Below are 21,345 nucleotides of genomic sequence, written 5' to 3' on the forward strand. Positions count from 1 at the left end.
CCCGACCCCCCCCCCCCCCCGTTGTGAGCGGTGGTGCCGCCAGGGCCAAAATCCAGGGACCACCCAGGGAGCAGCAGGTGATGGTGGCAGCGGCAAAGGGCCGGCAGCTGCCGCTGGGCATGCCGGGGCCACCTGGGCGGAGGCCACTTGCTGCCCCACCCTTTCTTTCTTCTCATGGTTAAGAAGCATTTCGCAGCCGGGGAAGCCAGCAGAGCACGTAGGTGGGTGCAGATGCGAATGCTGTTATTTTTTACCTTAAAATGCATTTATACTGCCCCTTTCTGCAATAAAATAGCGGTTATTCCCAAGTAATTGTGTCCAGCCTGAGGGCAGCAGGAGCGGCTCCACTTCATGCTGACTGTCACGATGGCGCTGTCATTCAGGTTTGGAGTGTAAAACTGCACATGCTCAGAGTATCCCTTTTCTTTTATTATCCAGGTTGGCAAACAGGGTTTGTTTATTTGCTTTAGCTCAAACATATCAGGAATGTAGCAGAAGTTGTAAAGCATGGGATGGCCGCAAGGGAGAGAACAGAAATGTGGGTGGTACACTTCACAGCGGGAGTGAGGCAACACGACCATCTAAAGAGGGCCACAACCCATAAGGCCATTATGCCCTGGGTCTAAAATTACCTGGCTGCACCACTTAAGAAGAGCCCTGCAGGATCCGACCAAAGGTCCACCCAGTCCAACACCTGGGTTCCTGCAGTGACCCACCAGAGACCCCCAGGAAATCTGCAGGCAGGAGGTGGGGGCCTCTCCCCCTGCCCTCCACCACTTGGTGCCCAGAGGGACCCTCCAGATGTTCCCCATCATTCCCAGCTAGCTGGCCAGTGGCCATGAATTCCCGGAGTGGGAAGGCTGCCCCAGAGGGTGCTCCACAGCATCACAGTCTGGACTCTTGCTAGGCCTGGCCTGGCCTTTCCTCGGCCTCCTTTGCAGCCCCCCAGGCCTGTGGGCTCAGGCCATCGCTGCATCCGCATCCGGGAATTTCATGAGTTCATGCTGTGAGCTGTGGAGGCTCCTGATGGGGGCTACAGCCCTGATCCCTGGGCTTCTCCAGCTGACCTGGAATCTCCCCCACCTCCGTTTTGGGACTGGCAGCTCTTCAACCACTGTGTGTTACAACGCTGTAATCTTATGTATGTGTGTGTATATATATATATATATATATATAAGTCAAAAATTGTGTGTGGGTATGTGTGTTTGTGGCTGGCTTCAGGGCCGTCTGTAATGCAGGGAATAAGGGGGAGCTGCCCTGGGTGTAATCGCACTGAGCCTGCCATTTGGGCCCTACAGTTGCTGCCCCTTTTACTTCACATTCTCACTTGCCAGAGAGTATGACAGGAGTCACTGGGTTGCATTATTACTTTGTTTATACGTTCCCTTACTAACAAGGACCCCCTCTCAATCATGGCGCAGGCCAGGTTTCTGATTTCAGCTATCAGTCATCCTACTGGCCATCTTTCATTCTGTTGGTCTCTCTCCCATTCACTCTGAGTGAAAAAAGGACACATATAGGAAGTGGAAGAAGAAGATAAAAATGTTGTTTCTTGGAAGGCCAAGAAACAAAGGAAGAGTACAGGCAGGTAGCACAGAATTGCAGGGATGGTGTCAGGAAGGCTAAAGCTGAGAACGAGCTGAGGTTAGCGAGGGAGGCTAAAAGCAACCAAAAGGCTTTCTTCAGCTACATGCATAGTAAAAGGCAGAGGAAAGAAAGGGTGGTTCAGCTATTAAATAAGGATGGCAAAACGATAACAGATGACAAAGAAAAGGCAGAGGTGCTCAATTCCTACTTTGGCTCAGTCTTCTCCCAAAAGAGGGTCTATGACCCCCCTGGCAAAGGCGAAGTACAGGCTGAAGGGGCAGGATTGCAGCTTGAGATCGACAGGCATATGGTCAAGGAACACCTCATTACTTTGAATGAGTTCAAATCTCCAGGGCCAGATGAACTGCATGAGTAATATTATTATGAGTAATAAAGGAACTGGCAGAAGAACTCTCAGAACCGCTGTCTATTCTCTTTGAGCAATCATGGAGGATGGGTGAAGTGCCAGATGACTGGAGGAGGGCTAATGTTGTCCCTATCTTCAAAGAGGGTAAAAAGGAGGAACCTGGGAACTACAGACCAGCCAGTCTGACATCAATCCCTGGGAAAATTCTGGAGCAGATGATAAAGCAATCCATCTGTAAGCACCTTGAAAACAATGCAGTGATGACTCAAAGCCAACATGGATTTGTCAAGAACAAATCCTGCCAGATGAATCTGATCTCATTTTTTGATCAAGTCACCTCCCTTGTGGACCGTGGGAATGCTGTAGACATAATATACCTCGACTTCAGCAAAGCTTTCAACAAAGTGCCCCATGATCTCCTGATGAGAAAACTAGCTCAAAGTGGGCTAGATGAAACAACGATCCGGTGGATTCCCAGTTGGCTACAGAATTGGACTCAAAGAGCGCTTCTCAATGAGACCTTCTCCAACTGGGGAGAGGTAACAAGTGGGGTACCGCAGGGCTCAGTCCTGGGCCCAGTGCTCTTCAACATTGTTATTAATGACTTGGAGGAGGGGGTGCAGGGAATGCTGATCACTTTTGCAGATGACACAAAATTGGGCGGGATAGCTAATACTTTGGAAGACAGAAACAAAATTCAAAGTGATCTGGATAGACTGGAGCACTGGGCAGAAAACCACAGAATGACATTTAATAGGGATAAATGCCAAGTTCTGCCCCTAGGAAAAAGAAACCAAAGGCACAGTTAGAAGATGGGGGATACGTGGCTTAACAACACTACAAGTGAGAAGGATCTTGGAATTGTTGGCGATCACAAGCTGAATATGAGGCAACAATGTGATGTGGTTGCAAAAAAGGCAAATGCTCTTTTGGGCTGCATTAATAGAAGCATAGCTTCCAAATCCCGGGAAGTACTAGTACCCTCTCCTCAGCACTGGTTAGGCCTCATCTGGAGTACTGTGTCCAGTTCTGGGCTCCGCACTTGAAGAAGGATGCAGACAAACTGGAGAGGGTTCAGAGGAGGGCAACAAAGGTGATCGGGGGACTGGAAACAAAGCCCTATGAGGAGAGACGGTAAGAACTGGGCATGTGTAGCCTTGAGAAGAGAAGACCGAGGGGAGATAGGACAGCGCTCTTCAAGTACTTGAAAGGTTGTCACAGAGAGGAAGGCCAGCATCTCTTCTTGATCATGCCAGAGTGCAGGACACGGAATAATGGGCTCAAGTTACAGGAAGCCAGATTCCGGCTGAACATCAGGTAAAACTTCCAGACTGTTAGAGCAATACGACAATGGAACCGATTCCCTGGGGAGGCGGTGGGCTCTCCCACGCTGGAGGCATTCAAGACAAGGCTGGACAGCCATCTGCCAGGGATGCTCTGACCTGGATTCCTGCATTGAGCAGGGGGTCGGACTCGATGGCCTTGTAGGCCCCTTCCAGCCCTACTATTCTATGATTCTATGATTCCTTCACCTTGGATTGGCTGGCTGCCATTTGTTCCCTCCCCTTTACTCATGGTTTCTTTTCTGACTGTGCAGAGCATTTAGTTTCTCTCCCCTCTTCCTGCAATATCCAGCGAGCAAGCAAGTTAGTGTAAAATATCTTTACCCCTTTCAATGGCAGATTTATCTGTTACTGGTGTGTGATTAACACTAATGTGAAACGTGGTATGGTGTGTGCTCGCCTGTCTGAGGGGCTGGGATCACACAGTGGAGTGGAGACTTGGGGCTTTATTCATAAAAGAGTGAACTGGGGGAATTGAGAAGGCAATTGCAAAATGAAGGGCAAAATAGTGGAGTTTTAAGTGTAGCTGAATTGAAGATTTTGGGGTTTGTGTGTTTGTGGCTGGCTGCCTTATGCAAGACAGGGCATAAGGGGGAGCTGCCCTGGGCCTAATCACACTGCAGGGGCCACTGAGCCTGCCATTTGGGCCCTAGAGTTGCTGCCGCTTTTAGTTCACATTCTCACTTGCCAGAGTGTATGACAGGAGTCACTGGGTTACATTATTACTTTGTCTATACTTTCCCTTACTAACAAGTACACCCTCTCAATCGTGGTGCAGGCCAGGTTTCTGATTTCAGCTATCAGTCATCTATTGGCCATCTTTCATTCTATTGGTCTCTCTCCCATTCACTCTGACTTCCTTCACCTTGGATTGCCTGGCTGCTGTTTGTTCCCACCCCTTTACTCATGCTTTCTTTTCTGACTGTGGAGAGCATTTAGTTTCTCTCCCCTGTGCCTGCGATATCTAGCAAGGAAGCCTCTGTTGAACATTTTAATAGTGGTACAAGATTCAGTGCAGATTATATTGTAGTAGTGCTTACAGATTCAGTCTCTTGCATTTTTAGTAGTGTTTGTTATTCAATCTTTATAACTGTGGTGCTTTTTTAATCAAGTCTGGTGGATTCAACTTTTCACCTTCCTTATGGGGCCTTTCCGAGAAGCGTAAACCTACCTTAATGTGTTTCTAACAAATAGTGCCTATGACAAAATTACATCCTGGGCAACGCCGGGTATATCAGCTAGTACTTAATATTTTAAAAAGTAACCTTCTCTACACACACCACACAAACACACGTATAGGTAAAAAACAGCAGTGCTTCCTTTTAAAAACAATGTAGTTCTGTGTCACACACCAGCTGCATCGTTTCCTGGAAAACCCCGCACCTGGCCTGAGGCATCACACAAGCCCTTGTCACCTCCAGGTTAGGTTGCAGCACTTGGCCCTTTGCCTGGGGCTGCCCGTGGAGGCAGTCTGGGAGCTGCGGCTGCGGGGGCTGTGGCGGGAGCTGCCCCGTTCCAACCAGCTGCTGGTTTGCTCCCAAACACAGTTCTGGGTGCTGCCTTAGAAGCCCTGAGCGTTTGGGGACCAGAATATCTCAGGAGCCGCATCCCCCGATAAGAGTCCGCTGGAAACCTTTCTTTCCATTTCAGTGGCTCTCCTGCCACCATGACATAGGATCAGTAACAGGCAGGGTTTCCTTACAGAGACTAACTCAGTCCTCTTGGGGCACAATCCATCTGCCGTGAGTATCTTCTGGGGAAAACCTCCTGAACCAAATGGGCATCACTCAGAAGTATTTTCAGGGGGTTGCCCCCCTGTGTGTGTGTAGTTTTAAAGGAAGGGCATTTCACTTTTACAGAACGGATTCTTGGAGGACTTCTTCGCTGGGTAAACATGTTGCTCAAAAGTCATTAATATGACATTCACGCAGCTCTAATAAAGTACATAAACACAGAGATCTGGCACCGCAGAAACGCACAGAGGAGGTGAAGTATGAGACTTAAAACTAAGACTACTGGAAACAAGATATTTTTGTGTCTCATTTGGGAATAATATAATTGCATTTCAAGGCTCTACCAGATGCCTGGGCCAGCTGGTTGGGAAAGTATAGGGTTCCCTCCCTGCGCCGCCCCCCCCCCCCAGCTTGATATCATACAGATTAAGCTCGTTCAATAAAAGCTCACTTTTAAAACAAACCTATTCACATATTCCTAGAATCTCAGGGCTGAAAGCTGGTGGAAGTGCTCAAGGATGAGTCCATGTAACTAGGCATTCCTGTACATGAGGAAGGCTCTCCCCATAACCTGCACTGGAATGAATTAAGAAGAGACCAAGTTCCTACTCTGCAGATGGCTCCAATGCCGAGGCTGTTAAATGCTGTCTGATAACTTGCTTTCCTCCTCCCTTTTGAGCAGTATTCAGTGGATGAATGTCCTTGACTGTGTTGGGCTGTATCCACTGGATTACAGTTGCAACAGTGGTGGCATTCTGCCTCACCAGCTGCCCCCACTAAACCTCAGAGCAAGGTGGCATCTGACTTTCTATCCACCATTGTGAAAACGGGCATTATTTCACACATAATATGATTTAGCATTGTTTGAATACCCGTATGAAGGTTTGAGGCCTACAGAGGCAAGGTAAAAAAGGTCAGGCCTAGAAGCCTGGTTTTTGTTTTTTTTGGTGGGAGGGGGTATCTCTGAGAGGAGTAGTTTCATTTCCCTGGTTGGTTTCGTTTTCCTGAGTCAGGTTTCATTTCTTCAGGTTTGAAACAGTACTTTCAGTTTTGGAGGAGGAGGGAATACAAAGGGAGAGAGCCAGTGAGAGGGAGACCAGAGAGGGGGAGAGCAGAGCTGAGGAGAGAAGAAGCAGCCTGGAGAAGTCTGAGTGCAGCCCGGGTAGAAGAACTTGTGCTCTTGCACCTTTTATCTTCCCTTAAGGCCTTTTGTCTCACCCAGCCCTATTCGTTGAATGCCTTTAGTTGTAATTTGCTTGCTTTAATTTACCAGTCAACTAAAGCGAGCCAGTGTGGTGTAGTGGCAAGAGAGACTGGGAGACCTGGGTTCTAGTCCCCACCCAGCCATGGAAGCTCACTGGGTGACTTGGCCCAGTCACACACTCTCAGCCCAACCTACCTCACAGGGTTGTTGTTGTGAGGATAAAATGGAGGAGGATGAGGATAATGTACGCTGCCTTGGGTTCCTTGCAAGAGGAAAAAGGTGGAATATAAATTCAATTAATAATAATAATCATAATCTGCTGTGGTTAACACCCAGGTGTCTGAAGTGCCAGTCACCCCGTGTCTACAGCCTAAACCCCACATTATTGGGAAGGGGAAGTTTAAAAGAAGGATGATGGGACTCTTAAGGAGGCAAGAGATCCTTAAGGAGTTGCTCAGGGCTCCAGGTCGTAAGGGGCGTCCTGACAACCCATCTATGACATGTTTAAGCAGTTCCTGTCCAGGGCAGGTGCCCCAGCACCCCACCCTTGTTATGCCACTGAAGGGGCTGGGGGGAACTTCCCTGTTTTTGCTTGCTCCTGCAAACAAATCTGTTTTGTTTTTTTAAAGTGATAGTATAAAGCCAGCTATCCTGACCTTTCGTGTACTGGTTTTCAAAGATCCCTCTGACCCTCAAATTCTTCCCAGCAGATGTAGTGGTTTTTGCAGAAACATGAGTAGGGGGTGCTCAGTGCCATCACGGACAGTGGGTACAAGCAAGCAGGATCAGAGCAGCCAAGCTTGGTAACTGGTTGATCCAGCCTAAGAATGACGGCCAGTCCCAGGAAATGGAATGGATCGCCAAGCACCCCCAAGCGATGACCCTGATCCCTTAGGGGGAGTGCAGCCTCGTCCAGAATTGTTGGGTAGTGAAAACTGGTGGGTAGTGACCTGCCACAGTGGCCAGGCAGCGATTAAGAACTTCCACCACTTTGCCTGGGTCTACTGAAGAAGAGAAATGGAGTGGGCTCTAAAGCTCCAAAGGACCTCACTCTGCTGTTCAGTGTAGACGTTAAGCAGCATGGGGGACAAGATGGAGCCTTCCGGGACCCACAAGCATCAATGCCAAGGGCCAAACATAAATCCCCAGAGCCACCTTTTGGAAGCCTTTGGCCACATATGAATGGGACCACTCTCATGCCACCAGCCCACCCCCCCAATTCAGAAGCCTCTCCAGAAGGATACCACAGTCGATGGTATGGAAAGCCTCTGAGAGGTCCAGGAGAATTAATAGGGTTGCACCCTCCCCCCCCCCGCCGCCTCCTCTTTCCTGGCACAGGTCATCCCACAGGGCATCCAGAGCACTTCACGCCTAAGTCCTGATTGAAATGGACCCAGAAAATCATTCATCCCAAAGCACCTGAATCGGGCTGGTTCCCATTGTGTGAGTGTGCTGGTTGGGGTGTGAAAGCTGGTTGGAGAGGTGAAGTGGCCGGGGACAAAAGCTGTCCCCTTTCCTGCACCCCCAGAGGCCGTGTGTGCTGAGCCATGGCTTCCCTGTGGTTGTTGTTCGTTATCAGCCTTTCAGGTGCCAGGGATCAAAGACAGACCATCTGCAGCCAAATGTCCACTCCGCATTTTGAGACAAATGCTCCCTGCGGCTGCCATGGCTCCTTTGCATAGTGACAGGCCAAAGGAGAGACTGCCGGTGTCACCTGGACCCTCCTCGTTCCTTGCCAGGCATCCATCTTAGAGGGTGTGATGCAGCACAGTGATCCACTCTTAGCTGTGCTGCTGGATCCAGGGGCTTAGGGTATCACAGAAAGAACCTGAACAGAGATCTTGGTAATACTACCTGGGCATCATCCAGTTGGGTGAATACATTTTTAACTAGCCTTGGGCAGTGGGGGCATGGTGGGTTTCTTTCCTCTTTTTTTGCCCCCTTCCTTTGGCTAGCGTAGCACGACACCCGGGGGATTTACTTTCTTGAGCACCATTTTTGGTGGAGGTAGTAAAGTGCATGAAATCAGTGTGTGGCAAATGAAGAGTTAAGTGTTATGGGGGGGGCATTCGCCTCCCAGAGGCATTTTGGGAAGAAGAACTCTGGTGGTTGTTTGAGGGATGCTGTTGTTAAAATGGCTGACTACATTTAGAGGTTCTAGGCCTCAGTGCTGTTCTGTCGATAAACTCATTCCTCAGACCGGGGGTGGGGAACCTCTTCCAGCCAGAGGGCTGAATTCCATTCCAGAGAAGCTCTCAGGGGCCGCATTCCGGTGGTGGGCCAGTGCAAAGGGGCGTATACCAGTGGATGTGACCTTAAAGCTCTTCCTGCCAGTCAGAGAGCCTTAGGAGAAACATGCCACCCTTTTAGAACGGGAGGAAAACTGCACGAAAGCTGGGAAACGACCGAGTGATCAGCCCTTGGGGGGAAAGGGGGTGGGGCCAGAGGAAGAAGGCGTGGCCATCTGGGCAACCCTGCAGGGCTGGGTTATAACCCCTGGCGGGCCAGATTTGGCCCACAGGCTTGAGGTTGTGACCCCTGCCGTAGACACTGGGTCACTCACCAGCGCCATCGCGATTGCGACAAGCGGCACTGAGCTCAAGAAGAAGCCCAGCGCCCCTCCCGAAGGAGTGCCATGCGGTCAGTGGCAGAGGGTGAGGGTGAGGGTAAGGGCCAGGTTGTCGAAAAATGGATTCCCGGCAAGGAGGAGGAGGAGACTTGACGCTGCTTCTGTCCTAACAGCAGTCTCCGTTACAACTGTGGATGTAAGTGTAATAAACAGGCAAATTTTTTTTTACTGTAGTAGTGGGTGTCCTGGCTGGGACTCCTGCGGTGGGAAAGTTTAATCTTTTCTTACTCTTCATTTCTTGCTTGGATGGAGGATTAAAGCATAGGCGTGGCTAAAGTGTTTCTAAATTTTGGAGCCTTTTTTACCTGCAGAAATGCTTACTAATGACAAATTGTTTATTTTTCCAGGGATTTGTCTGTTGTTGTAGAGTGGCAGAGCTGTCCATCGACTCAACTGAGTTGTCACCTGCATTTTTACTAATTAATTGAAATAAATGTGCATATAGCCTGAACTTCAGTTGTTGGGATGTTGGAAGAAAGCTGCCACATTGCTAGAAAGGAAGAGCTCTCTTCCATAGCATCTCTTTTCCTTTTATTCTCAGTTACAGTAAACCCCCAGGGACAAAAAAAAGCTGTTTAAACAGGCTATCATTCCATTACCTCTCAGCCCATTGATTAAAATTGGCATTACCCATTTAATCAACAAAAGTTTCAGTTGATTCATCTACTTGTTATAGCTTGGAGTCCCACAAAGAAGCCGTTTGCCTTACTGTAACGTCTGTGGTGCTTGTAGTGTTCTGGTTCTTGCTTGTCGTCTTCCTTGCCAGGCAAAACCTTGTCATTCCCGTGCAGGCCTGGGTTGCCTTGCACCCCACGCTAGGAGAACTTCAGTCAGGTCAGAGCTGGCTTGGGTCCAGGTGAGGCGGAGGGGCTGCCTGGCGAAGGCAGCCCAAGTCTTCCTTGGATCAAGAAGCGGCCTGTGGCCTGCTCCCAGTTGGACGGCCGTCCTGCTGCCCCCTGCTTTGACCAGAGCTGGGTGGGGGCTCAGAAAGGGTGGTGTTCCCCTGCTCCATACTTGGAGTTGGCTCTGCCCCATGTCGCATTCCTCCTGATCCTGGGTTTCGCCAGGACAATTTCTGCAGTTAATTCTGGACCTTGAGCACACGCTCTCGGCCACAGCTCTTTGTTCCTTTTGCTCATTTGCATTATCATGTGCACACTGGAAAAATAATGGGGAAACCGCTCTTGATGGGACTGTCCGGTATAGCTGCATCCACAGTGTTTTACCTACACTGGGCTGAACTGTTCATTTCAGCTAGATCCGGATTGGGACCTCTGCGTAGTCTCCTGGTCCCTAGCAGTAGACGACTTGAGCCATAAAGCTTGTTCTCATCAAGGGAAAGTCTGTTTAGAAGAGTGACTGCACTACCATATTTTTTAAAAAACCATGTTTCTTTCCCTCTTTCAGGAAATTGCTGCATATCTAATAACATTTGAAAAACATGAGGAATGGCTAACGACCTCCCCTAAAACCAGGTAAGGTTCCAGAGAGCTCTCCTTGTGAAAACATCCATTGATTAATTTTTCTTCTGATTTTACTTGACTTGCTAAATCAATTCATTGGTCACCAAGTGAAGGCAAAAGGTGGTGGTGGTGGAGGGGGGTAGTTTGGGGAGGAACCAAGAGGCCAGCAAGTCATGCTTGATAGCTTGCGACACCAAAGTCTCATTAATTGACTTAATGAGTATTTTATTGAATGGAATCAGATTGATTAAAACCTGGCCATCTGCAGTCCTGACAGGTGCGGGAGAAAAGGGTTGAATTCAATGGCTTCATGTTTAATTATATCTGCTGAGAGGGATGGGTTTCGAAGGCTTGGCTGAGTGAAGGGGTGGTGTCTGTCCATCTCTGTGGCGTTGCCAGTTGTCACAAACTCTTTGGAACAGACATTAAAGGAAAACAAAACTGATGGAAAACCTGTGCTGGTAAATCTGAGATGTTTCCTCTGTGGCTTGTTGTGTTCAGTGCTTCCTGGGAGGAGAGGAACCCCCCACCTCCATCCCGCTGCCTTTCAAAGGAAGAGTCACAACTGGAAGACCCCTTGTCCGCTTTTTATGCAGTAATTGTCAGATGGTTTTCCCAACTGTCAAAACAATTTAACTTTCACAGCCTCTTGGGGACACTTACAATGAGCACTGGGTGGGCATTTTCTGCAGGTGTTTTCTTGTTGTCGGAAATGCATATTTAGTAGGGTTAAGATGTGTGGAAATGCTATCTTGTCATTTTTCTTTAAAAACCTGTTTTCTTTTGGAAATGCTGAATTGTTTGGGCTTTTTGTGGCTACAAAGTTTACTAATTTCACCAGTGAGACTTCCTTAGAATGGCACATACAGGTGGCTCAATAGAATAAAATATATATTTTACCTTAGTGGGTTAAGTGATGTAGCTTTTGGGGGTTGGGGGACATCACCATCCCCCTTTTTGACTCTGTAGGATCAAGTGAATTGGAATTGAAAGTAACACTTGGAAATATTTGAAATTTGGAAAATGTTCAAATGTTGCTGTTATGAAATTTGAATTCCGGTTTTGTTTTTAATGCAATACCTTTATTTCAGAATGCGAGTGCTGTGCATCTATGCATGTTGCTCAGAAGTACATTTCACTGTGTTTCATGTGTTTTACTCTCTGGTAAGCATTCAGCAGAATTGCAGCCTTTGACTGAGCAGCAGGTTGGACTAAATGATCTCCAAAGTTCCTTCCAACTCTTATGATTCTTGATGTTAAATGTTAAATTTACAAGCTGCCACTTGTCTCGTGCTGAATACCGTTGCATGTCCTCTGTCAAATGGAGCCAACACCCAATGCCAGGGTGTGCCAGCTCTTGAATACTTTTAAATATTGAAATTGACTCTCTTATGTAAAAATATAATTATAAAATATTCAGTGAATATTTGGGCAATACTCACTCGTTCAGAGACAATTTGGTGCATATTCAATATCAGGATTTGCAGATGATTTTTTTTTAATAGGTTTCCAGAAACAAATTAATTTCAGCTCTAATTAATTCAAAATGAATGAGAATTGGCCAAGTAGATTTCCAACATTTCCCTCATCAGGGAGTAGAGCCTGTTTTGCCATTTCTCTGTTTTATTTTGACAAACCCAGAAGAAATTCAGGGGGGCAAAGCAAAGTTTCCAATCATGGCGTCTTTGAAGCCTCTTGCTTGAAGTCAAATTTTGAAGCCGTTGAAATTTTGGAAGTCTGCCTCGGCGAACTCTCAAAACTGGGTGCTTTGCCAAGGCCTTGCCTTGGTGATATGAGAGCTCTTTTATTGGGTTGTATTTTTGCAGAGAGCAAAAAGGCATTGTCAGATTTGGGAATGGTGTGGAGAAAATTCCAACTCGCCCTCAAACTGATCCTCCCTTTCTTTCACCATCCAGTCGTAAAAAACCCTGCAAAGCTCCTTTCTTTTTAATGGGTTGACATCAGATTCCTCCGTAATTAATTAGTGAGGGAAGAAATTCTAGCAAGATGCAGGAACGGTTATTGTCCATAACAAATTGTACACATTAACAGACCTGATGTTTAGCAGCTCACAGCTGAGGAGAAGGTTGAGTTGATATCAAAATACAAGGAGACCCGTCTCTCTTTTCTAAGGTTCCATAAGAATTCCAGTGCTTGTCCCTTCCAGCAGGCAAAACTGCCTCACGGTCCATTTATCTTGAATGTGCTGTTTTTTATATAGGTTTATAGCCTATATATAGGTTTATGGCCCATCGTGTTTCATAAGAAGGTTGGTGGCAGGATGTAGAGTGGTAGCACCGGTTAAAATCCGCCTCAGATGACATTGGGGGCGGTGGGGGGGCAGCTTTGCTGGTGCTTGCACTCCGTGGGACGCGCCCCCAGCAACCTTGAGCCTGGAGGCCATTTTGAGTAACCCCGTGGAACAGTTGTACACCAGCTCAGCCCATCCAGGTCAGTTTTATTTATTTATTTGGCAATATGTCTGAATTGCTTATATTAAAGACACGTTTTTAGTGGGTGCCAAAACCCCAGAAGGGTTGGCACCTGCCTAATTCGTAGTGTTAGGAAGTTCTGGAGTGAGCGGGTTCTGACATCAAAGGCCCCATTCTGAGCCACAGTGGACTGAACCCCTGAAGTCTTGGGTGCCTCTGGGAGGGCATCTCCCGATGGGTGCAGCAGCCAAGCAGGCTGGCGGACGACGGCCAAGAGATCTCCCGAGGGCCCTGCCCCTGAGTGGGTCAGGGCTTTGTAAACCGGTACTGAAACCCTGAAGCGGGCCTGGCAGCGCAGAGGCAGCCGGTGCAGTTCCCTCAGCATAGGTGTTTTGCCCGTTTTTGACTGGCAGGGGCTCCCCAAGGGCTCGGGCAGAGAGATTCCGCTCCTGGAGATTCTGGGGACGAAGCTTGTGCCTGCTGCAGGCAAAGCAGGTGTGCTGCCACTTTGCCGTGGCCCTTTCCTGGGCCTGCAGCTCATCCCCTCAGCTTGCCGCTCTCTGTTCGTTGATCCCTGCTAGCCCTGACGACCTGGCATCTCGGAGGGGGGGAGGGGGGCTGAGAAAGAGCCCGGCTGAAAACCGGAAGAGCGGTCCAGAGTGTGGACGACTGTGGGCTAGGTGGACCAAGGGTCTGAATCAGCAGAAGGCAGCTTCCGACGCCTCCGTGTCCTTCTTCCTTCATTACTTCCTTCGTTCATGGAGCTCTCTGTCACTAGATGTGTTGGTGGCCCATCGCTTGGAGGGCTTGAATAGGGGACCAGACAGATTCACGGCGCAGGAGTGCGGGGAGTCAGGGTCCATCGAGGAAACTCCCTGCTGTGGAGTCGGGACGCGGGGGCTCTTCCGACACCACACGCTGCAGGTCCGAGTGGCTCCCTACTTGGGGAGCCGGTGTGCACGGACCAGAAATGCCATGAATACTGTATTACTTTTTATTTTGCACATTTATATTCTGCCTTTTCCTCCAAGGAGCCCAGGGTGGCATGCAGGATCCTCCTCCTCCTCTCCATTTGATCCTCACAACAGCCCTGTGAGGTGGGTTAGGCTGAGAGTCAGTCACTGGCCCAAAGCCACCCAGGGAGCTGCGTGGCTGAGGGGCGGGCGGGGGGGGGTAGGGGTAGAATCTGTGTCACCCCAGTCCCAGTCCAACACTCCCACCACTCCGCCACACTGGCTCTCGGGCAATCTTGGCACATACGATCAAGCCAGAATGCCTCCTCCATGGACGTCTGGCTGTTGTTTTCGTCTCTTTGGGTGAAGGATCCCCCCCGACACGTCTGCCTCCCCCCCTCTGCTGAGCCACAGCCAGTGTGATGCTCTTGGGGAAAAACGCCACTGGCCCGGGAGCTGGAGAGGCATCATTGAAGCAGGAGATCACCATTGCCATCCTGAGCTGGTGCCAAGTCAGCCCATCGAACGATCCAAAGTCATCTTGTGCAAAGTCAGGGGAATATCGCCCGCCCCGTTGCAGCCTCTGCTTACAGATGGATTTGCAGAAAGAGTTTGTTCCCCCCATAAAACTCTGAGGGGTTGTTTCATCTGCCAAAGGCAAGGCACAAAAATAGCAGTCTTTCTATTAATATTACAATATTCTGCTCCTCTGTGTTTGTACTTGAAAGTATAATGTCCCACGAGGAGGAAAGGAAAAGGCGGAGCGTGTGCGCGCACGTGTTTTGTGTGCAATTGCTGTGCAAGGACCTTAAATTACTTGTTTGAATTTGCTTTGGAGTGTGTGTGTGTGTGTGTATGTATATGTGTGTGTGTGTGTGTATGTATATATATATATATATATATATAAAAAAAAAAATTAATTGCTGCAGTTTAATGCTGAGTTCGTACAAACAGGCCTCTTGGTATTAAAGAATTAATGACATTGATCCTGCACTGGACTGGAACATTCCCCTATTCTTTGGGGTTGTATGTTTCCCCTTGCTACTAATTTTGTTTGAGAAAATTAATAAAAATGAATTGCGCAGCTGTGACAGTTCATAGAGTTTCTTAATAAAATAATGCATAGTGTGAGTTGAAAGGATCCCTATCAACATAACCACTGTAGGTCATGTAACTGATTTTATTTTATTTTTAAAGTGCTTATCCCCACCCCCGACCCCCTGGCTTGATCTGCAAGTGCTCGTGAGGCAGCTTATAATACAATTAAAAATACAATCCATTGCAGTGGTTTTTAAATCGACACGTCTGCCTGCCAAAGTAATACCCACGGTGGCAGCAAAATCTTCCTTGAACAAGTCAGTCTTTACTCATCTCCAAAAAGCCACAAGACAGCCAGGCTGGCAGGCAGGTCTCCTTTGAGCAGGAGCTCCCAAGGAAAGCAGCACTTCTGAGAAGACCCCACTCCCTCTTGCCATCCACATAGGTTCCGAAGGGGGGAGCACCGTGATCAATGTATTTAAAATATTTTTGACCCATCTTTTCACAAAAGGTGACCAATAAGGCATGCTAGATTTATGTATTTATTTATTTACAATATTTCTATACCGCTCCACATCAAAAGATTTTGGAGCAGTGAATAGCAAAGATAAAAGAATAAAATACCATGTTAAAACAATTACATTTTTTTTAAAGAAGAAACAAGTTCTGATAAGACTGAATTTAATAAACTGTGGCTGGTCACTCAAGGAAGGGTTCTTGAAATAACATCTTCAGGAGGCGCTGGAAGGAACACAGCGTTGGCGCCTGCCCAACCTCCAAAGGCAGGGAATTCCACAGGAAGGGGGCCACCACACTGAAGGCTCTTCTCCGGGTGGACTCCAGCTGATTTCATAGTAGAATCAATATGAAATCCCAGATGATTTAAAGCAGCTTATAATCATTAACTAGCAGTGCCAGGCACAATCAGTAGAGCACCAGAAACATCAGAATGGGCCTGTCAGGGCCACTCAAAAGTCCTCTGGGATTTGGCTGCCTTTGTCTGATCTGTGGAACATCTCTGGGGAGGGAGTTCATAGAATTATAGAATAGTAGGGCTGGAAGGGGCCTACAAGGCCATCGAGTCCAACCCCCTGCTCAATGCAGGAATCCAGGTCAGAGCATCCCTGACAGTTCCACAGATCCTGTGCCACTGCAAAGAAGCCCCGGTCCTGCGTGTCTCTGAGTCAGCAGGTCCAGCGGGGGCGGGGGCGGGGGCAGTGACCTGTCCAGGGAGCCCGTTCTTCCCCGCTTCCCCCAGAGAAGAGCAAGTCACTTGCTCTTGACTGAACTGTGCTCGTCTCTAGTCTCCTTTCCTCTCCTCCTGCCTCATTAGTTCTGGCAGTGGCTGAGGTGGGGCTGGGGCTGGGGGGGCAGGGGGGGGCTGTGAGCCTTCTTGCTCCCTTGCTCCTTTTTCCTTCTGTGGCTAAGGGACTCCCCCCAATTCTCCCTCAATTCTCACACATTTCCGAGGCAGCCTGCAGAGCATCCAGGAGAAGCGCTCCACCAGATTTGATCCTGATCAGTTCCTCCAGAGCCACTGTGTTCCTGGAATTATGTGCCTCCGTTTTCCTTTTTCTGGGCAACGGGCTGCGGCTGGAGGCCGGAGCAGAAGAATGCCGGGCTCAGAGGGCAGCCCTCTGTGTTGCTGTGAGTGTCAGACCGGCACCCCTCACCCTCGTCTCGTTCTTTTGAAGCTCTTTGCCCCATGAGGTCACTTTGCCTGTTGTGACTCTGGCTCCACCTGCCGTTAGCTGCTCTGCCCCCAGCCCCAATGGGCGCCAGCTGCCATGGGTGCCAGTGGACTTCTGGGGCTAATTCAGTGCTTTTAGCCTATAAGAGCCTCTCCTTTTACTACCCTCCTGCCAAATTTGCTCATCAAACTAGGCCCTGCTTCCATTTAGACATAATTCTTTAGGCATGATCTGTGTATCTGCCACTGGAAGCAGGCAGGGTCTGCACAGCCATGGCCCCGAGGCTGTGGAGCAAACTCACTCTGGCCCTGAGGACTCGGTCCTCTTTGCTTGCATTCTGGAGGAGCCAGAAAAACCTTCCCTTCTCAATGGGCCTTTGGGACTTCTCCTTAGAACAATTTTTCTGACTGGACATTTTCTAGCTCTTTATTATGGTTTTTAAATTTGTTTTTTATTAGTTTTCATATGATTGTGCCCCCCCCCCCCCCAGCAAACTGTTGTAATCTTTGAACACCCTCTGCAGGAATGAGATAAAACAAATTAATACATATGCCAGCCGCAGATGAGGAGACAAGCGGTATGAGGATTTGGAGCCTGCCGTCACTAGTTTCGCTCAGCAGTTTCTGTGCTACCTGCACTGATGCTTCTAGCCTAAATGGACCAGCAGGAGTTGGCCTGAGGACTGCAGGTGAATTGGCATGCCGTGCATCCACTTGCCCCTTCCAGTTCCAAGAACGGATTTCCAGTGTTTATGGAGGATCTTCTAATGTGAATGTGTCCATGCAAACGGGTGACGTTGCTGCCGCAGTACAAGTTATGAAGAGATCCACTGGTGGTGGCAAAACCTCAAGCAGTGATTAGCTGAGCTGCCCTCATGGCACAGAGGGTGGGATCCTGGTGGTTTCTCAACCCATCGCAGATGCCATCATCCTGACTAGGCAACGGCTCAGTCGGGATATGTGGGATTGGGGCGGGGCTGAAGTAGTTCTGGAGCAGAGCAAGGCCAGCACCCTGTAGGTGCTGAATTAGGGACCGTGGGCCTAATTCAGAGCCACAGAGAGCAGCCCCGCTGCCAGGCATGCCCAGTGCCCCCCGCCCTGGCAGGCTTCAATAGCCAGGCCAGGAGAGGCCTCCTGGGGGCCCCCGCCCCCCACCCGTGCTGCGTCTGGGTTTCCATAAGGGCCAGTGTGCTTTCCCACACTCCCGGGCTTGTTCTGCCTGGTGAGGGTTTGGGAAGTGAGGAGTGGGCTGGGGACTGCTCCCCATGGCTTCCCTCCTCGTCCAAGGATATGAGAGAGAGGGAGGGAGAGGGCGGGGCGGGGCGGGGTGGGGGGCACGTGAGCAGGCGCTGGAGAGGCAAAGAAGGCTGGAGTTCACCTCCCGGTCTATAACAGCCAGCCAGATCCTGAGCCTGAGTCAGACACTGCCACATGTAAGTGATAACTGGCAGCTCTTACGAGATTGCTATCCCAAATCTGCTATCGTAGTTTGTTTTGTTTGTTTGTTTCTGATCGCATCAGCTTATCGCCAAATAGGTAGAGGCGGCTCAGGAAGTGATAGCCAGGAGGGAAAAACCTGTGAGAACAACTGTGCAAAGAAGAAATCATGGGACAGACAGGCACTGTTTTTACACTGAAAGCTGCTGCTGTGGTCACTGATGGTGCAACCCCCCTGCCACCCCTGTATCTCAGAGTCATCTGGATTTCTGTTGCTATCACCAGCAGAATAAAATGCTCCAACTTGCAATGTGTTTTCCAGTATGATGCAGGTGGACTACAGTGTCAAAACTGCTGTGGCTGTTCCTTATTTTCTTTTTTCGGTTGCTGTTAGAAAATATGCTAATATGTTAACTCGAGTATTATTAAAACTAATTAGAAATTAAATGCCACATCAAGATAAATTAACAAAGTACATTTTGTGATGTGCTTCTCTTTGATGTTTTTCTTGTAATCACATTTGTTTGCTTACTATTTTTAATTGGCTGGCTAATCCACAACAGGGCTGGTAGTCACCAGCACGTGTTTGTAAAAATAAACACATGAAACGGCCATGAAGTACAGTTGCATCACAGAGATCTGAAATACTTTGCAATTCTTTCTTTAAAAAGGAAATTAATTAGATGTCCTTGTAGAGAGCGAAAACTGGGGCGGGGCAGGACGGGGGAGGGCTGCACCACTGAATGCCAGCCGGGTTTATCAAGCCATGAGAAATTTCAGGAAACAGCACACTGCTCCGAATTCTTCATCATAGAATCACAGAATCCTCCATGCTGTATGTTTTAATGTTTTTAAAACACCTTATTTTAGAAGAATTATTCTAAAGGACATATATATGATTTTCCATTTGGTAAACTGCATAATCTTGTGCCAAGCATGCCGTGCCAGCCCCAGGTTTGTGGGGGCCCTTGGGCAGAGCCCCTCCATGGGACCCTCCCTCAGGGAGCCCACCTTCTCACCCATGGTCCCCGGCTGCTCTTGCACCTCCTTCTCCTCCTCGCCCCCACTGGCTGGCTTGGCAGGCAGAGTGCCGGTGAGCTGGCAGGCCACGGCATCTCCTGCTCCTCCCCCCCGCCATGGTCTGGGCCAGAGCGAGAAGCGGGGGACATGGCGGAGAGGAGGAGCGACTCCAGGGGCCCTTGCCAGGGGGCCCCTGCTGGGGCGTGGGCGGTCGGCCAGGGACCGACCTTGCCTCCCCTACCCTCAGTGCCAGCCTGGCTGGCAAACTAGCTTGCTTCAGCAGACATCCCAGGGAATATCCCTTGTCTTGCCGTGGCATACCGTTGCAAGGATGGCTCCTTGGGTGGGTGGCTTGTCTCCATAGGGCTCCCCTTTTGGCCACAGTGGGGTCCCCACCTGACACCCACCGGGCCACCGGCCTCATATTGGCTCGACCCCTTCTTCATCAGAACGAACCTGTCTGGACGGGTAGGTGGAGGACGGTGGTTTGGGGAGCTCAGCCATCCCGCAGAGATCAGTTCCATCTGCCAGGTCTCACTGCCTTTTGCTGAGGTTTAGGATGACTGCTGAGGGAAGATGAGGCTTCCCTTCCCCTTCAGCGTATCCAGCAGCAGGCTCATCCGCTCTCCCAGATAGGTGACTTACCTTCCTAATGTCTCATTTATTCGTCCACTTTCTCTCTGCAGATATTGTTTGTGGGTGTTAGTTTCTTAGAACACATGGAATGTGATAGATTAGAAACAGCAACATTGTATTGCGCTTGACCTCAACAGCAGTCTTGCAAGGGGGACTGGTAGAATTGGCCAAACCCAGGAGGCAAGGCGTTCCAGCGGAGAGGTGGCGGCTTGCTTGAAGCCACAGCGAGTGGGCCCCTCGCTCAAGGAAGCCCACGCGGGGCAGGGCCCAGCTCTCCTCCACTGGCTGCTGGGGCACGTGGTCAGCTGCCAGGAAGCAGAGCAGGATCCTGCAGGCCTCAGGGCCATGTTGGCTCTCTGGCCTGATCTCCACCATTACCCTGGAGGGCTTGCAGGGCCCGCAGGGCTCATGACCTAGCAAAGGTGATTGTATGAACTGATGCCGTCACGTGGGCCCTGTAAGGATGGGCCCAGCAGGGCTGAGGGGCAACCACACCATCGTATCCATGCTGTCACTAGACCGGCTGGGCTTGGAGCTACAGGCTTGCTAGTGAGAGGGGGCAAGCATGGGACCCAGTGCTGTGGCTTCGTCAGCAGTGGAGCTGTCCGCAAGGTAGCTACTGCCAGGGGCTGGGCAGGACGGGGCAGGAGGCAGCTCCGGGTTCTTCTAGCAGCACTGGCCTTCCCAGGGCCCCTGAGTTGGGCCTCATCCTCAGGAGCAGGACTTGCGGAAGGAGCCCCCCTCTTGCCATGGGACCGATGCACTTTCGAATGGTGGCTTCTCTCTGGATTTGCTGCCGTCTTTGTTCTTGGGGCCCTGGGCTATGCACTCTGTGGCACAGTGGCAGCCCAGGCGGGGGGGTGTATCTGAGCCTCTGCATTTGCTGGCATCTAAGGGCAGCGCGTAAGCACATAAGAGGAGCCCTGCTGGATCAGACCAAAGACCCACCTAGTCCATTCTGTTCCCACGGTGTCCCACCAGACGCCCCCGCGGGAAGCCCACGAGCAGGACATGAATGCATCAGCACCCTCCTGCTTGCATTCCCCAGCACGTGGCGCACAGATGCATGCTGCCTCTGAGACTGGACTAATGTGTAGCCATCATCACTGGTAGCCCTCCTTCCCCGGAGTCTTCAGCAGAGGGAGCCAGCCCCTCGCGGCCTCAGCGCCAGCTAGGCTCTGTGTGGGAGGGTGTCACTCTCCTCTTCTGAGGAAGTCCCCTTCAAGAGCTCACGGGTCCCCCTGCCATGGCCACCCTCTCGGCCGCACAGGGATGGCTGGTTCACACCGCCTGTGCCTCCAGCCCGGCAGCAGTGGTGTGGGGCACTGATCGGCTAGAGCTGGTCTTTGTGCTTTTCTTCTCCCTTGTTTCTCCCTGGCAGATTCATCATGGGGTTTTGCCTGTATCACCCGTTGCCTCCACAGGATTGCAGTCAGTCCCTGGGATATCCACTCCGTCCCCGCGCTCCATGGGCTTTGCGCATCCCAGAGGACTCACCACCCTGAAAAATGGCAGCTTAGGCAGGAAGGCAGTTTCCCCACATCTTCAGGGCAGTGTGGCCAAGAAGAAATCTGTGTGGGGCCCAAATCCACATCCGCCCCATTGCCAGTCATTTAGGGCTACATTCTGGAAGTGCCTTTCCTTCTCCCCTTCCCTTGAAAAAACACACACCTCCTGTCTGGAGACGTAGCACCAACCAAGTTGTTGTGTAGCATTTCTAGCCAGCAGGACTTGGCAATGATTAATATTTCTGAAAGCCCAAAGTTCTGCGGCACTGTACGCCTGCGAATCAATAGCAATTTACATGCAGTGT

General features: G+C 50.0%; 1 protein-coding gene across 1 annotated transcript in view; it reads left to right on the top strand.

Moving 5' to 3' along the window:
* The first annotated feature begins 366 nt into the window (after nt 1-366).
* Nucleotides 367-21,345, top strand: part of LOC146335488 (uncharacterized) — a 591,997-nt gene continuing 571,018 nt past the window's right edge. Inside the window, exons 1-6 of the mRNA XM_084821686.1 lie at nt 367-383; nt 908-1,006; nt 4,724-4,850; nt 8,190-8,241; nt 8,605-8,999; nt 10,271-10,338. Of these exons, the coding sequence (XP_084677812.1) occupies nt 367-383; nt 908-1,006; nt 4,724-4,850; nt 8,190-8,241; nt 8,605-8,999; nt 10,271-10,338 (758 nt within the window). The remainder of the gene's footprint in view (nt 384-907; nt 1,007-4,723; nt 4,851-8,189; nt 8,242-8,604; nt 9,000-10,270; nt 10,339-21,345) is intronic.

Source organism: Heloderma suspectum, chromosome 15, assembly GCF_057233095.1.
Source record: "Heloderma suspectum isolate Gila_16-S chromosome 15, 16-S_ref, whole genome shotgun sequence".
NCBI lineage: Eukaryota > Metazoa > Chordata > Lepidosauria > Squamata > Helodermatidae > Heloderma > Heloderma suspectum.